The following is a 17969-nucleotide window of genomic DNA, read 5'->3' as shown; positions in this document are numbered from 1 at the left end:
AAAGGTCGGCCTAGAATAATGGGGATGTGCTTCCTTGAATCCTGTATTGGTTGAGTGTCAATTACAATGAAATCAACAGGAAAATAAAACTTGTCTACCTGGATAAGCACGTCCTCCACAATACCACGAGGTATTTTCGTGGACCGATCTGCAAGCTGTAACACCACTGGAGTTGGGTGTAATTCTCCCAGTCCAAGTTTCACGAATACAGAGTAAGGCAACAAATTTACACTAGCTCCTAAATCCAATAAAGCATTCTCAATTGTGTGGTTCCCTATACTACATGAGATAGTGGGGGAGCCTGGATCTTTGCATTTTAAAGGAATTTTATGTTGGAGTATAGAACTAACGTTTTCTGTTAAAAATGCCTTCTTTTGAACATGCATGTTTCTCTTTTTAGTACAAAGGTCTTTAAGAAACTTGGCATAAGATGGAACTTGCTTAATAGCATCAAGTAAAGGGATGTTAACACTTACCTGTTTGAAGATTTCAAGAATCTCACCTGTGGATTTTCCCTTCTTTCCTTTCGCTAACCTCTGAGGAAATGGAGCTTTCGGAACATATTCTCGTGGGTTGGTTTCTTCTTTTTCCTCCGGTGGTGAGTCCTCAACATTCACAGGTACGATTTGATTTTCTTTTGTCACCGGCATCTCCACTTTGTTGTCGACTTCTTTTCCTTTTCGCAAGGTCATTACTGCTTTGACCTCTCCATGCTGCTGTGGTGAACTGGTACTTGCTTCATGTACTCCTTTAGGATTAGGCACTGGTTGACTTGGAAATTTGCCTTTCTCAACAGTCATTGCCAAGGTCTGAACTGAAGAAGCAAGTTGTCCCACCATCTTTTCGAGGCTTGAAACAGATTGAGCTTGTGAGTTGAAGCCCGCTCTCAACTCATTTCGTAGTCCATCAATGGTGCGGTTCTGTTGCTCAATCGTGGAGTGAGTAACATTCCTGAAATTCTGGAATGCATCCTCCCATGGTCTAGGTTGAGAGTGGTTCTGGTTATGATTGTATGGTCTAAATGGTGGCTGAGAGGCTTGAGGAACTTGAGGAATTTGTTGCATTGGTGGAGCTGGAGCTGCTGGTCCATTCTGTTGGAATCCTTGAGACCATGAAAAATTGGGGTGGTCTCTCCATCCAGGATTATATGTGTTGGAGTATGGGTTGTAATTTGATGGTTTTCTCATTACACCTATGGCATTGGCTTGATCTGAGTATGAGTCATGGTCATGTGGCTCTGTTGATTTAGCAGTCGATAACGATGCTATTTGTCGAGCAAGACCTTCAACCATCTCCTTGACTTCTTTGATTCCCGAAGTTGACTCGCCAATTTGAACCTCATTCACTCCTTTAATTCTTCTAGTAGTCCTAAGTGATCGACTCCGTTGTTGGGAATTATCTGCTTGTCGCTGGAAGAATTCCCAAATTTCTGATGCACTTTTTGACATTAGCTCTCCTCCACTTGTTGCCATTAGCCATTCTTGCACATTTGGTAGTAATCCCTCCAAAAAGTATTGGCATTGATGCCATTTCTCGTACCCATGATGTGGACACTTCAAGAGTAGCCCATTGAATCGCTCCCATGTTTCGAAAAATTGCTCGTCATCTTTCTGGGTAAACTCCGAGATTTCCCTGCGAATAGCATTGGTTTTATGCACTGGGAAATATTTATTCAAAAATTTCGTTACCATTTGTTCCCATGATGAAATGCTATTAGCAGGTAAAGTATTTAACCATGAACGAGCTCTATCTTTTAAAGAAAATGGGAATAATCTAAGTTTAACATCATCATCTGAAAAATTCTCATATTTAAATGTTTGACAAATGGCATGAAAATCATTCAAATGATTATATGGGTCCTCATTTTCTAGGCCATAGAATGTGGGGAGACAATTTAGCACACTAGGTTTTAATTCAAAACTCCTAGCAGCTACATTTGGGTATCTTATGCATGATGTGCTCAAATTAGCTAAAGGACTGAAGTAGTCCTTAAATGGCCTCTCCTGTGGTTGCAAATCCATTTTATTTTTAATTTGTTTGTGTGTGCGAAGTGTTTTTTCTAATTCAAGGTCTATAGGTTCAAGATTAGGTAATAATGACCTACGACCATGCATGCAAAAACAAATAAAATAAAAATAAAGATGAGAACAAAACAAATAAAAATAAAGAAGAGGGAGAAATTACGATACTAACCTTATTGCGCTATTAAAACCTTTCTATAAAAATACACAAAAATAAATACGTGAAATAAATTAACTAAAAATAAATTAATAAGATAAACAAAAAAAAATTACAAAGAAAAATAAATTGAAAATTAAATTACAGAATTTTAAAGAAGAGAAAAAAATACTAACCTTTAAATGTAGATTCACTTTTTTTTCTTTTTTTTTTAATAAAAATAAAAAAAATACAAGAAAACAAATAAAAGAAATTATTCACAAAAATTAATTCTATGAATTAAAAGTACTTACCTCCCCGGCAACGGCGCCAAAAACTTGTTGTGCAAATTTTAATGTACTCGCAAGCGCACGAATCTATTGTAGTATAGATCAATGGTGACGAGTGTCGATCCCACGAGGAGGTGGATTTTAATTGTGTAGAATTAATTTTGTAAATGGGTGATTGGATTTATGGTGGAAATGATTTGGAATATGCTGAAACTTAAATTAAAATGACGAGAATAAATTCTAAAATTGGTATTGAAATGGCGAGAATAAATTGACGAGAATTATATTGAAATGACGTACTTGGGTATCTGGATCCGTATCAACATGCATCATGGGCTAAATAATCCGTATTAATGCCAATTAAATCATGAGGGGGGAATCCACACCTCATGAACCACGCTCTAATCAATATGGTGCTAAGGGCTTATCGTGCCAAATAATAATAACCTTGTACTAGAGGGCCGGTGAAACCAAGGCGGTACTAGACAAGAATATTATTATTTGTCGACGAGAAGTCAAAACATCCACAAAAACTAGAGGGGAAGAGAAAATAAATTTACCAAATTAAGCCCATGACACATGTTGAGACTTCACCTTCAACCCAAGCTTGAAAGAAAATTAGCCACTCATAATTGAACTAGGGGCAAAATGGAAATTTATTAAAATACGAAGAAAATACAAGATGGAGAAGGAATTACAGAAAATGGATCCCAAAAATGGATTCATAGATATCAAATTAGGGGGGAGAGGCCCCCTTTTTATAGATACATGGAGTAAATCATGGCCATCGGATTAAAAACAGTTTGGACGCTCAGGATTGCGCCGCGTCATCAGTCAACAGTCCACGGTTTGACCACGCGGATGAACAGTAACACGGTTTGACCCGACTTTGAACAGTAACGCGGTTTGACCCGGATGAACAGTAACGCGGTTTGGTTGAAAATAATCCTGTGTGATGCATGCACCGTACGCGAGATTTTTCGTCCACTGATATGCTGCCACGTCACCATCAACAGTACATAAGAATTTTAGTCCAACAGGATCGTGACACCTCATCAGTCAATGCCACATCATCGATCAATGCCACGTCATCATCCGTCCATGTGAACAGTGTTGTGAACAGTAACGTATACAGTACCGTACACGTGAATAGTACCGTACAAGTGAACAGTGCCATTTTTCCTTTTATGCTCATCCTAAGGTTTTCGACCGTCCTGAGTTCAAAAGTGATGTCCGTTTTGCCATCTGATTTCTCGTTTATTGTGAAATGACTATGATGCCCCTAAAATACATAAAATACTTAATTAAAATAAAACACATGTAATTAAATCACAAGAAGGTTAAATACATAAAAGTAAGGGTTGTTAGTAAGACTTGAAATGTAAAATGATGGTTTTCTCCTTTATAAATATGCATTTTCTAACACTCAACAATCAACAGCTTTGTTTCAGCTGTTAGTAAATCATTGTGCCACCAGAGTTGCCAATTTCATGACCCATTTCCTCCATCTTCAACAGCTATTATCAAATCATGAGCTCCAATCCCAGAAACTATTAACACTTCACCACATAGCTACCACTCACAATGCTCTAACCAGGTCATTAGCTACATAAACTCATCAGCTCCAACGTTTCCCCACACCTTTTCCTTCAACTCTTTTCACAATATAACATTTTACGTATATGTAATAAAAATAAAATAAAAGTGTGGTGACAAATACAATTATCTCTGCTTGAGCCGCAAGTAGCCGTCTAAGTTTCTTTTAAATCTTGTAATGAGAGACTTATATTTAGAAAGTCCTCATATTGCTTTCAAACTGTGGGGTTCTCTATGCTCGTAAATTGGATGTCTCCAGCGATGTCTTGATTTTTGAACTTTCTTCAGTCTTCAAACTTCTTTGTCTGATCATTGATGTCCTCTCTGAGTTTCCTTTGCCTCGAGTTGTATTGTTCCCCTTGCTTAATTGTTGGGTCCTATTTATACTTAAATATGTGGTCCATGTAATTCTATTTTACTTATTTGAATTTCAGAACAGAGGTAGGTTCTGCTCTGATTTGTATGAACAGGGGTTCTGTAACTGTGTTGCTAATTAAATTTCTAAATCTAAATAATACAATATCTATAAAGACTCCTAATATTATTCACCTGCTAACACTTTTATCTCTACAAAAAGCTGCAACCAATAGGATTTTCCTAATTGTCCTTCCCCGAGAGGAAGAATTCTAAGTTCTACCCAAATAATAATTATTACCAAGAAAAAAAAAAATATTTTTTAACTTATTTTTATTTAGAAGTAGACTAATGACAACCCAATCCCTCCCCATGATTTTCAAGAGTTGACTGTAGACTACGAGAATACCTCGTTAATCTAATGGTAGAAATGGTACTAGAACCACCTAAATAACCTGTAATGGAACAGTCAGGTGTTTTCCAAAATGACATTTTGGAGTAAAATGAAGGCCAGATGACACACTGCCTTGCAAAATCAAATAAAACTCAGAACTAAAAGAATGTCTGTAACGGTTGTGCTTTTGCATAACTTACAGCTACCCTTTACTTCACAAGTGGTGATTTGACTCCACATCAATCACAGAACATCAATTCCAAACAAAAACAGCAGAAGTCAGCAATATTAGAAGCAAAAACATGATCATAAATACCTTATTAGTATCTGCGGGGTAGACAGAGTAATGTAGATAAAGCAGTCCCGCAGCGGCCACAGCTCCTTATAATACAACACAAGAAAACGTAAATCAAACTCTACAATTATCATCACAAACAATCAATCCCCAGCTACCACCGAGATCACCACTACAATTAACGACTTAAAATTCCGAACAACCAAAAAGTAACAGAGACCGACTCCGACACGTTCAAGCGATTATTAATTGGCAGTAACAATCATAACTATAAACTTAAAAAAAAGGAGATCGAAATTACTCAAAACGCCATCTTTCCGCTTCTAATCCTCTGAGCCCTCCGCGTGTCCGCTGTTCATCCCCATCCTCCTCCTCCGTTGACTGACAATGTTGCAGAAATTCGCCGATAGGTCGGAGTAAATGGAGACAACCTTCGAGATATTCCCGTTAATCTCGCGAATCAGCTCCACGTTCTTCGACATATTGTCCGGAATCCTCGACAGGTGGTTATCGTTCACTCGTTCGATCAACGAACGGTTATTATCCAGAACGGTCTGCACTTGCTTAAAACTCTTGCTCAGCGTATTCCACGCTTCCGCGTCATACTCTTCCTCGTCCGAATCATCAATGCGGCCTCCTCCTTTCTTGTTGTTCACTTTTGAGCGTTCATTAGTGTTAACGGTGAGAGTCTTGTTATCAGGTTTTGTATCTGTTGTTGAGGTCGTATCGTCCATCACAGACCGACTCCACCTGTCCACCAATCAAAAAGATGATGATTCTTCCTTCACTCCTTGTCATATACTACATTACATTAACATAGTCCAAATATTTATACTTTTTTTTTTATAAAAAAAAATCGATATTCTATTTTGAAAAATCTGGCTTTATATAGGTATATACATACAGCTTGGCGTGAGCGTGAGTGGCAGACGCAACGTGGCGGGTTTTGGTGATTTGGAGCATTTTGATTGGTCTGTCATTAAGGTTGGTCCTTTTGGTTTGGATCTGTCTGAAGCGCTGCCTGCGATTGGCTGATGATTAGTGAAAAGAACAAAAGTATATTTAAAAATTAAAAATATCTTCAACCTATCGGGGATTTAAACATGGCTTGTCGGGTGGGCTTTTGGGCTTCTTAAAATAAAACGGATCCAGCGACCTCGCAAGGTACCCAACTCTGTTATTTTTCTGATACAGTCAACATAGAGATCTAATGAGAAACTTCTTCAATCGTTACGCTACAGATGTGTTTAATTTGTATTAATAATGCAGTTTATATTGTTTATTGTAAAATCATAAAACCAAAAGTTTTCAAATATTTTACACAATATAAGCTCTTATTTTTTGAAATTTCTACACTTGATCCATTGACCTAATTTGATTATAAAATTAATGATATGTAAGCAACATTGTAGCTAGTTCCATATAAAAACTTTCTAAACACAAAAAAAAAAAAATGTTATATATTATACATTTATAATAGAATAAATAAATTGAATATGTATTAAAAATATGGGTTATTAACATTTTTCAATACTTTAGAAAATAAAAAAATGAAATTGTGAAATAAAAAGCATAAAATTTTTTTGGTTGTAATGCTTTATTATTTTATCATTACAAAACTTATAATTTACTAAATTTCCATTTCCAATAGTATTTGACATGTTAGTTTATTTATACAAACCATAAATATATATAAAATACAACATGTTACTTTATTTATAAAATTCCAACATTTTCTGTAAATTCAAGGGAGCTATTTTAAATTTCTAAATGAGGCCCAATAAATTACTATGGTATTAAAAAAAAGAATTATATAAAAAGGAGCTAATTTGGAAAAAAAAAATGAAATAGTTCAAAAATTTCAAGCTTTACATTTCTTGAGAATTACCCCCCCCCCTTTTTTTTTTTGCTTTTTAAAAATTTGAACTTGTGAATCATTGTTTGAAAAATAAATTATAAATTGTTATTGATTAAAAATGATTGAATAATAAATTTATAATTTTCGAAGTACTTTTTAAAATAAATAGAGGGTGGCAACTAGCGGACAATTTGGTTTTGCGACCACTTCAACTTTTCCGATCGTTAATCAACATCGCAAAAAGCACACTCTTTTTAGGTTACAAAATATAACAATGATAGCCGTGTAATTAAACCATAAAAAGACTAAAATAGTAGTATGCTGCAACCATTGCAACATAATTTTATCCTAAAATAGAATATATGGTGCATACTTTTTTTTTTTTTTTTATAAATGGATAACTAAACCTTAAGCATTTTAAAATTAGACATTTAAACTTTTTTCCTTAATGAATTTTGTTTGTTATGTTGTAAAAATGTATTATAATGTGTGTGTGTGTAATTGGAAGGTGTATAATGCTTTCATCTCTATTCAAAGAGAAGGAATTAATTAAAACAAAAGTTCGAATGTCGATTTCTAGAACCTAAAAGTTGAGATTCCACCGAAAAGAATAAAATGAAAAATAAATACAATGGTTTCTAATGGTTCATCGGAGAAAACAAGTGCCACTTTCCCTAACATATTATGACAAACACAACTACCCGGTATATTGACATTAAAACATCTTCAGATTTTATTCTCGGATTTAAAAACATCAAGCCGAAGCTGATTTACCTTTAAGCTTTCTAAAATATTACCCACTTGTTTCTTTGTTTACAACCCCCCAAATCGAAGAAAAGGAAATCATCCGTCCAGAACCACGTTAGTTTTTATTTTTATTTTTTTCCCACTAAGAATCCTAATTTTAGATGACGTAGCAAAAATAAAAATAATGTCATCACCCCTTTTCTCTATCGTGTGGTTCATATTCTATGGTTCGATATTCAACCGTCAGAATGAAAATCGGAAGATAGACAAGAGTCCCCTAAAATGATCAGTTTGTTAATTTACAGAAGTTACAAATGTACATACTAACATGCATCATTAGTCGTTCGCTGATGAATGTACAAGTTAAAAGACACATTTTTTAATTCAAAATACATACACCACAACAACATATAGCATGCGGCGCAGGCCATTATAGTACATTCTTGCCTAGATTTCTGACCTAAGTTGCTATCATAAGTGAACAAGCTCCTGCTGATGGCTAATGGTTGAGTGTTAAACTGAAATTTTGTGAGACTGTTGGTGGTTCTACAGAGCTGAGTGCTGTACAAATTACTCATAATCACTATCAGTATCCAGAAAGCTGAACTCTCTGAATCCATCAAGCTTGATTAGAACTGTTCCTCGGTTCTCTTCACTCCAATGCAATCCTTCATTCTCCACAAGTTCAATTACCTGCACGCATTAAGTTTAATGGCACAGAAAACTAAAGCTAAAAGGACTTCTTGATGCTCCGCTACTAGGATTTTAATCAACTTTTTATGTAATTTACACAATACACCAATAAAATAAATGCAAGAGTGATGACTAGAACCCATACCGACTGTTTCAGTTTTGATTTCCCCACACCATGTGAACCACATCCCGTGATAACCCTGAGAGTTTGAACAGCTGAGAGGTACCGAGAACAGTAAGTATCGAACATTAAGAATAGTGATTACATCTCATAAGAAAAAGCTTACTTTCTTCCATGGAAGAGACTAGAGCAAAACATACAGAGACACACGTAAATTAAATAGGATCCAGTAAATGCTTACATTGAGCATATGATACCATCACAAGGTGAAGTTTCAAAAGCTTCATTGCCGGCTTGACATGTTGGCCATGCAAATCAATTGTTATCACATTCTCAAAGCTCTTGTTTCTGCAAATTACAAGTTCATCTCTTAGTTCATCGAACAAGAAATAAAGGAAATAAACCGGCAAATGGCTATACACCAACCTAGCTTTAAATATATCATGGCTTGCCTTCTCATCAGCTTTTTGAGCTAATTTGGTCAGTGACTTCCCCTACCAAAATGCAACAAAAAATGTCAAAATTTTATAGTGAAACACCCAACCGCCAAATATAAAAGATACCATGTTGATCACCACCAAAGAGAGACTAAAAATAGATTTTGTTGGCCCAAGTTCCATAATTTTTATGGTATAAAACAAACACTTCTTGAGGACATTTCCACTAAAGGCAGGATTAAGATGAAAAATGTTTAGACCCTTTAGGACCACAAAGCATCAAGCACAGCTCAATTTGCACCTAGTGGTTCCCATGCAACATTAATAAATTAGATGGTGTGCGTTCAAAACAGCTGTGTGATATGCTTTGTAACAAGTAACTGGGTTCAGATGATAAATATTTAACCATTCTGATTTTCATGAATCTGGCCAAACTGAATGAGAGAGAAATGTTAAGAAACAATTAAAAAGTTGCCCATAACAATGCAACTAAATTCATATCTAAACTTTCATCTACCTATACAGAATTCAGCAACCTATTAATCTATCATTACATGGAAAGGAAAAGAAAAGAAAAGAAAAGGAATGGATGTACGTAGTGTGATGTGGATTCTTGTTGATAATTTACTAGATGCTCTCACTCTAGTAGTTGGCAACTATATGCTGTTGAGTATTCCTCAATGAAGTAGATTATACAGTTTAAAGTCTACAAACCTGCTCGGAGAGGTGGGCTGCATATCCCCATTCCCCTTTTGAATATGCGGCTGAGGCCTGAAGAAGAATGTGCGTTTCAGCAAAAAAAAATTAAGAAATGTTTTCATGTGAACTTCAAAAACATGCATATGGCATCTTAATGCCACCCAAATATCATAAAAACCACTAAAACTGTATTCACCTTCTGATAGCAGGATTTCGTTGAATTCCAGTGTTGCTTTGCATCTTTTCTAAACACCTGATATTCATCTCCCTTAGCTGCAATTTCAACAGAACATAATAGTAAAGAAATAGCCATTGCCACTTTGCCAAAGAGAAGTTACCTAATATCCCAGCATTAATAAACAAACAAATTAGAATAGCAATGAAGTCTTGACAAACATTTTCAACAGTGTATACTATTCTTCCCAACTTGTATCCCAAAATTCTCATCCCAAGTCATGTGTCTGCTGATGTGACAAAAAATAATCACTTCCACTTCATCTCATCATTCGCAAGCAAATGCCACATCAGTGGGCACATCATCTGGAATTAGTATTTTGGGGTATGGGTTTGAGAGACTAGTATTATTCTTAAACAAATACAGCACTATAGGGATAATGTTGAATACCACAAAGTTCCTGCTGATGTTCCGTACTGCTAGAGTGACTAACATCAAACCGAGGACCTAGTGCCTGCAATTTCTTAACTACATTCCTCCAATTCATTGTGGTAGGTTCGTGCTGTGGACTTTTGGATATGTTAAACAAAGATTCCAACACCTTTTGAGGAAGATCTGACTGATCGCTTGCCTTAAGTGGAGATGGTACTTCAGAACCAATAAGAACCTTCGAATTATTCCTTAAATGCAAAACAGCTAAGCTTTTAGGACCAGGCTTCAAATACTTACTTCCTCCCAGAAGCAAAAGTTGAAATAAAAAATGAAATTTGACCAGTAATGGAGAATACCATTAAAGCTTTCCACACACTTTCCCTAAGAAAAGGTGTAAACCAAAATAAATCTACAAGTATTAGGGATCTTGGATATTGTACCAGATTGAGTAAGATAATTTATCACCTACAGTACTTGCCACACAACTGTTACATGCATCCAGAGTGTAGGATCCAGAAAGGAAACACCAAAGTAATATATGAATCTTGAAGCTAAAGTATTATTACAAAGCTGATTCCTGATCATTGAGACTTTTAGATAGTATTATGAACCATTATATTATTATGGTTCTCCATTTCTTTTACAAATAAAGTTTAATCTCAATAGTTTTTCTAAATTGATAAAATCATAAGTATATTAAATCAAAAAAATTCCAGCGCAGAAAATTTTCTACCACTTTCTCATTAGTCCACTGATATTCAGATGTTTAAACAATAAAATCAATAAGAGCATTCCCCATCACTTCAAGTAGATTTCTCAAGTTCGGCCAAACATATAAATACTGGTTATAACAACTTGATTGTGAGTGTATCTGCCAAAGCTCTTCTCAGCTAAGGTTCTCCAGAAATCAGAAAAAAATAAATAAATAAAGTGCCAGAGAAATTGGGAGGGATTGTACGAAAGAACAGGGGAAAAAGGAAGAAAAAACTTGAGAAAAACAAACAGCTACAGCAATAATGTGCAGAATGAGTTACCTGTAATTATAGCCTGTAGACCATATGCTATCATATAGATCGCTTTCAGATGAATAAGAAGTGCAATCAGATGCCCTATCTGTAAACTGTAAAAAGAAAAGAGAAAATGAATTTCAAAGTCAAATAGTTCAAATTTTCCAACAATGAAAACTTGGCAAATTTAATAAGCCGAAAAGACCTCCATATGCATGGTGCAACACATTCAATTATCCTTCTCTTGAGGCCATCTGCCGAAACATTTGGGCCACGACTTTCTCAGAAACTGACTACATGACTGTATAACTAAATTCTTCAAACATGTATGCCAAATAAGAATGATCTTCAGCTAATAATTTACTCTGAGGAATAACTAATGACAACTCAATCATCAAAATCTGCTGGTCCTTTAAGGCAAGCATGTTACTTTTATCTAAACCAAAGAACTAATTTATCTTTGCTACCCATTGAGTGCATTATAATTAAGTTTGGTCTGGGATTGGTAAGGACAGAGCTATAGCTTTAATTATCCTGACTGAGATCTGCAAAGTGAAAATAGTCAAATGATTGGAATACTAGAATCAAGAAAACCTATGAGCTCACACACACGAAAACAAAAAAGTTTGGAGCCGTGAAACTAACATTTATGTGATGCACACAATACTACTTACATTGTCAGTATGTTCAGTGATGAATCGTCTATCTTCCTTAAAGGTAAAATCATCATCATCATCATCATTCATAGACCGCTCATTGGAGAGAGCAGATAAATCAAGCAACACATCCATGGCCTAGAAGAGGACAAGAAGATTTATTAAAAAGATGCGGCAGCAGAAAAATGATATGGTGCAAATAAAAGATTCTATTTTTCCCCCCTCTGTTTTCAAATTCAGGAGAAATGTAAACCACCACTCAGCCCTTTATCACCTGGACAGCACTTTACCGAGATGCCCAGTTGACTAAGCCATCATCCTTCAAAAATCTATAATCTAGCATAGAAATTGAATTTTAAGTCCTTAATATCTAATAATTAATTCAGATCCACAAGGATTATGATTCAACCATGCAACTGGTTTCTACGAGAGAGTTTGTCCCATTTCTTTAGTTCGGCATCCTGTAACCGAGAAGGCAGCCTGAGAATTGGGTAAACTGTAATTGCAGAAGGTAAACTGTAATTGCAGAAGAAGCTTTCTTGAAATTTAGTTAGAAATAAGGAAAGGAGCAGAAGAAGACAGAAGACTTTTCATATATGACCCAATGAAGCAACTGTCATTGTAGATAGGAATGAAGGTAGAGATCAAGATGTTTTCTCAATAGATGAAGACGTGACAACTTATCAACAAGAAAAAAATCCTCACCAACTAATATGGGAGCAGTTTTGTGACAGAATGATGACAATACCTTTTCAACGTTGTACCCGCACTGACCTGCATGTACACATTCTCATGTCATGCAATATAAAACTAAAATCAACCTTTACAACTACCCTGATTAAAAGGAATATGCAACATGTAAAAAGACTAAAAAATATTACTTTACAGTAAGCTGAAAAATATGCCAAAAAAGACAATTTAATAGGAGTTTGCACTGTTTTCAAAGAACTTCAAAACCTACTTCTTTGATGTACTTAACCACTCAAATTTGGGGTATACGTGAAATTGTTGTGCTCCTACTCAAATCAGAAAGCACAAAAACTGAAGTGCTTGGTAAAGATCTAGTTTTACTTGGCAACTAGTGTATTAACAGACAACAACTCCATGCCTTCACCTAAATCCAAACATAATTTTCATCTGATATCCACACATATGCTTCTTCTGAATCAAATTACATCCATTCCAAAACAAACCCCACAAACCCTGACCTCAATCTAACTTATTCCACTACAAACAACTAAATTTCACAAGATAAAAATCATCAATAACTCAAATAGCTTAAAAAGAAGGTAAATATTATATAAATGGGCACTCACAAAGCACATCCCTAACCACAGCCATACTAAACTGGCACTCGTCTCCAAGCATGGAGTACAAAAACTGCTCCATCTCCTCTTTGTCAAACCCACTCTGATCGTCACCAACCCCCTTAAACCTCCCAGACTTTCGTGGACTCGCCCTCACATAATCTTTCCCCAACATATTCGCAACCATCCCTGAAACAGCCACGACTCTCTTCTGCCTACTCCCACCCTTCTTATTACCATAATCCACTGGGTTTTGCACACAGCTCGTCTCACCAAACCCCAACCATGAACCCGAACTTGACCCCGAGTCCAGGCTCGACGATCCGCCCGAGACCGAACTCGACGTTAACGGATCTTCGCTGTTACCCTCCGTCAAGGCCGTCAAAAGCTCCTCCGCTTTGTTAACGTCTCCGTTAGCTTCACAAAAGGCTGACGTGGCTTCCTCCAGCGAGACCGAACCGAAAGCCTCCGTTAACGAGTGGATGATTTGGTTTTTGGTGTCGTTCTGAACTTCTTCGCCGTCTGTCGCTGTCGGTTTGTTGCTGTCACGTGAGGAATTGTTGGGGGCTGGTTTCGCAGCACGTGACCGCTTCTTCTTCTTCTTTCTATTGGCCTCCTTCATTGTGTCCGATCAGAGCAAGGGCAGAATCCACGGCGGAGATTTGTGTCGAGGGTTATTTTGAAACCCTAATTTTGAGGGGGTAACGATTAGAAAGTTCAAGTATTAGGCAGAAAAATAAATTCTGAAATGAACTGGTTCTGCGTAAATCGTGGTCTTCAGGCTAGGCCATGGATCTGATGACTGACGGTGGTTGTTGAATGAACGTTGAAAGAGATTTTTCATTTTAAGATTCTTTTTTCTTTTTGGTCACTTGGACAAAATCTGGGAATATAAAACCACGCGCGTGCAATCACGAGAAAAGCGGATTCTCATATTAAAGACTACAGGGTACGAGATTCACGCGCTTTGAAAAAGAGAATTTGTGCCGAACGTTCCAAAATTCATCGTGGACTTGAATTATACAAGTTGAACGAAAATTTGGTGTTATACGATCCTTAATTAACGTAACACATCCTTCCTTTATTACAAGACTTTGTAAATTAACAATATTATAAAGTGTGGGAACGTAATGGTATTTCCACACTTCACAATTATTGCCACAATCACTTTCTATGACCGAGTAACAAACACTAACCAACCAAGTTGAGCTAGTAAGTGCCAATTTTTTTAATTAATAAATCAACAAGAGAACTTTACAAGAAAAAAAATTAGCTGTATCCTACCAGCTTAACACGCTAATCTAATTTTCCTTTTCTTATTCTAGTACAAAACCAGGATAAGCAAAATGAAGTTCACAGGATGGCTCTTTTCACAAACTGAAGAGTCTTGCCTTCCTACAGACTAACGTTTGCACTAGCATAAAAAATTTCAGTGAAGATGTACCTAAAGTAAATCTGGTGAGCAGCAGCTGATATGAAAAATTTAGCGCAGCATATATGAACAGGAGAACGAAGGCAACTATCATCGAAAATCTTTCTGGCTTTTAGGAGATTTATTACTTGAGTTTGTAATTAACCTCCAAGGTTTGGATTGAATGACCAACACCAAAGCCACGTGCAACAATATCCCTATGCCAGTGAAGTTTGTTCTACAATGAATTGGAAAGTGAGGAGGGAGTTATATTGTCCAAGTCAAGGTTTACCTTCCGTGGTTTTAATTGGCTCATCGTAGAGAGGATTGAGTAGTTGTTTAGATTGCCCATTGTTCTGGGAGAGAAAACCCTGTTCTCTAGTTATACCAGGAAAGTCTTTTAGACATTCTTGCATGGCACAAGCTGATACTAGTTTGGCTGCACAAAGGGATGAGTGGAATTGTTCATGACCTTCAGGCTTCGTAAACTCAATCTCTTCGTCTCTTCTTTCACTGCAGCTCAGCTTCCTTCTCTGCACCTCATCCTTGACTCTCTGAAAGAAGAAAGTAGAAATGAGTACACATTATTTTTCTTAAGATATAGCACATAGCAGATTTTGATAGTGCAAATCTACAGCTGCATTATGTAAAGAAAGCACTCAGTAATTGGCTACATGAACTACCCCCAACAAAAGCCATTCATGAAGTACTCAACCATTTTACAATGAAAGTTCTTGCAAACTCAAAAGGAATCAAATCCTTTGACCTCCATGAGGTGTTCAAGATACAAAACAACAAATAAATCATAATTTCTCAAAGCTGAGAAAAAACATGCATGCGGACCAAACGTGCCAAGAGGCGACCCTTGACATTTTCACAAGACCAGCATATTAAGAGCAAAGACATGGGAAGTTTATAATATACTTAATCCCATATCAACATATGTTACCAATTGACACTTAGCTACCCATAAACATGCACACATGGATAACCAGCATTATCTAATCTTGTCGTCTATAAACAAACTCTACATGAGTAGTAGTTTACAAAGCCATCCAACAGTTTGTTGTGAATATTTGGCAAGAAACTTCCTATATTCCATCAGTATATCACTTAAAATATGATAATAATTATACCAAATCAAAAACTCCAACTACCAATTAAGAAATCTACTATCTTCCATGTTAGGTTATAATAAACCAAAGATCAGTTACACAAAACAATGCAAACTTCTGCAACACATTATTGAAGGGATGATTTCTCAAGTACTAATAGGAAGCTGTGATAGCAAGCTTATTGAAGTTAAGTTTAACAGTCCAAATCTATAGTTAAAGCTCAATCCATGTTCCTATTAGCTATAGCTTCATCAAACATAACTATGTTTCCCACACAACTAACAGAAAACATAAATCCAACAGTATCTATTTTAACCCAAAAAAAAAGGCTTGACAAACCTGCAAGACCCTTGAATCAAATTTAGGCAAACCAATCTGAGCAACAGTAATCGACCCAAAAAAGTTGCCAAGCAATGCAGCATCAGGCACAGCCAACCCCTGAACCAACCCCGTCACAAGCCCACCTAAAAAACTATCTCCAGCACCCGTTGGATCAATCTGATTAGCCAAAAAGGGCGAAACCTTCACTTTCCCATCTCTGTAATACACTTCAGACCCTTCTCTCCCGTTAGTCACCACAACACAACACAACTTCCTTACTTCTTCCACATCCATAAACAAAGCCTCCTCCGAAGAGGCCTTTAAAAATCCAATCTTGGGCAATAAATGATAAAAGCCACTCTCTTTTAATGGCACAGGATTCACAGTTCCATCAACGCTATCAAAAACTCTAATTACAGATTGGATATCAACAAGCACTACATTACAAATTTCAAGCATTTTCTCCAGCGTCTCAGGCAGTATCTCTCCCCCAACCCCAACAGCCATCCCGTAATCAAACTTCCCATCTGGAAGATCCGACGGTGTAATCGGTTCACACGAGCAAACCCGTTTCAGGACCCGATCTGAGTGCCCACTCGGAGCCGAAATCGAATCAAAATACGCGTGAAAAACTGTCGTTTTAGAAGTGGGCACGATAATTGGACGATAACTAGTTTCGTATTTAAAATCATGACCCACTTTAGCAATCAGGCTGCAAGAAATGGACAAGCCATTGAGGACGTTGGAAATGAAAGAGGCAGCCCCGCCGAGGGTCTCGGCCAGAACGGTACCGTTTCGGATCAAAACGTCGTGGCAGTAATTTCCCACGATTAGAATACCGTGATTTGAGTGATTTCTCACCATGGTGTAGGTGGGGGGTTTGGTGAAAAATAACAAGTGGGTATTTGAATATTTGTGGGTTTTGGATCATCAGCTTGAGGTTTGTTTGAGAGAAAGCATTGAAGAAAGAGAGAGATGAGGACTTCTAAATTCTGTGCACCTGTGGGACGACAAAATGAATTTGGTTTCGTGCGCTGCGTGAGAGAATGAATGCCGACTTATATATGTGTCGAAAGATTGAAGACGCGCGCCAGTTATAATATTTATGTGGCAGTTCGACTTTTCTCATGTATATTGTATTCTATAAGAGACTTGAAACCTGAACAATACAACCTTGTGATGAGACAAGTTAGACTTTTTTTCTTTTTTCTTTTTTTTTTTAAAGGTAGAGCCGTAGAAGTGAAATTAATTTTTGGCATCTACCTATCAAGATTGGAAGTCAGATGATTAACTAAATAAATATGATAGAAAATCACTCAGCCAAATACCTTTGAGGGCAATGGCACAACCTAAATAATAAGGCTCAAAATGAGTAAAAATTACTCTGCATTAATGCATAATTGTAGAAAAACCTTCTTCACGAGGACTTAGGCCTCAATTGAGAAGGTACGTAGTTTACGCAAGCTGGAGGGTGAGATTGCCGTGGACGTCATTGTTTGAGCATTGAGTTGCAAGCATATGCAAGCAACTGATGGCTGCTACCACAAATATTCAAAATCTTAAGACAAAACAAAAGAAACTGATATCAATGGTTGTTGTTAGAGCCCATGGAATATTTCCCCCCACTGCATAAGACTTGCGTAATTATACGAGTCTAAATTAAAGTAATGATCGCTCAGGAATATGATTCTTATAGCATTAGTTCGATACATTCAACTTTCAAGCATTTTCTTCGGTTTCTTTTGGAATCTGATTCTTGTTCACTTAACAAATCAAAACCAGCCATTTCATCCTTTCTATTCTTTTTTGTTTCCCAGATCATGGGATTTTCAATCCATATCAAATGAACGCCAACCAAATATCAAATAATTTGAAAACAGGTAAATTTTTTAACTTCTGGGTTC

General features: G+C 36.6%; 2 protein-coding genes and 1 non-coding gene across 4 annotated transcripts; 1 reads left to right on the top strand and 2 right to left on the bottom strand.

Moving 5' to 3' along the window:
- Positions 1–1536: 1536 nt before the first annotated feature.
- Positions 1537–1640, top strand: LOC127899481 (small nucleolar RNA R71). Its single transcript, XR_008051358.1, has one exon. It is a non-coding gene; the product is annotated as a small nucleolar RNA R71 (small nucleolar RNA).
- Positions 1641–5409: 3769 nt separating this feature from the next.
- Positions 5410–5820, bottom strand: LOC102621432 (protein ELF4-LIKE 1-like). The gene has a single exon (XM_052432820.1). It carries the CDS (start codon positions 5818–5820, stop codon positions 5410–5412), a length of 411 nt encoding a protein of 136 aa, XP_052288780.1.
- Positions 5821–7964: 2144 nt separating this feature from the next.
- Positions 7965–17158, bottom strand: LOC102620395 (SMR domain-containing protein At5g58720). Of its 2 annotated transcripts, XM_052432928.1 has the most exons (12): positions 16084–17158; positions 14922–15183; positions 12660–12685; positions 11930–12049; positions 11283–11368; positions 10267–10496; positions 9838–9914; positions 9657–9713; positions 8932–8999; positions 8747–8853; positions 8530–8600; positions 7965–8384 (listed from the first exon to the last, which is right to left on the bottom strand). In XM_052432928.1, the coding sequence occupies exons 1-12, from the start codon at positions 16927–16929 to the stop codon at positions 8262–8264; spliced, it is 2073 nt and encodes a 690-aa protein (XP_052288888.1). In that variant the 5' UTR covers positions 16930–17158; the 3' UTR covers positions 7965–8261. The 2 variants fall into 2 exon arrangements, with proteins under 2 accessions (XP_052288888.1, XP_006488519.2); XM_006488456.4 differs by lacking the exons at positions 14922–15183; positions 16084–17158 and adding an exon at positions 13228–14910.
- Positions 17159–17969: the final 811 nt, after the last annotated feature.

The sequence above is a fragment of the Citrus sinensis genome, chromosome 8, assembly GCF_022201045.2.
Source record: "Citrus sinensis cultivar Valencia sweet orange chromosome 8, DVS_A1.0, whole genome shotgun sequence".
Classification (NCBI taxonomy): Eukaryota; Viridiplantae; Streptophyta; class Magnoliopsida; order Sapindales; family Rutaceae; genus Citrus; species Citrus sinensis.
This window is presented reverse-complemented; position numbering and strand designations above follow the sequence as displayed.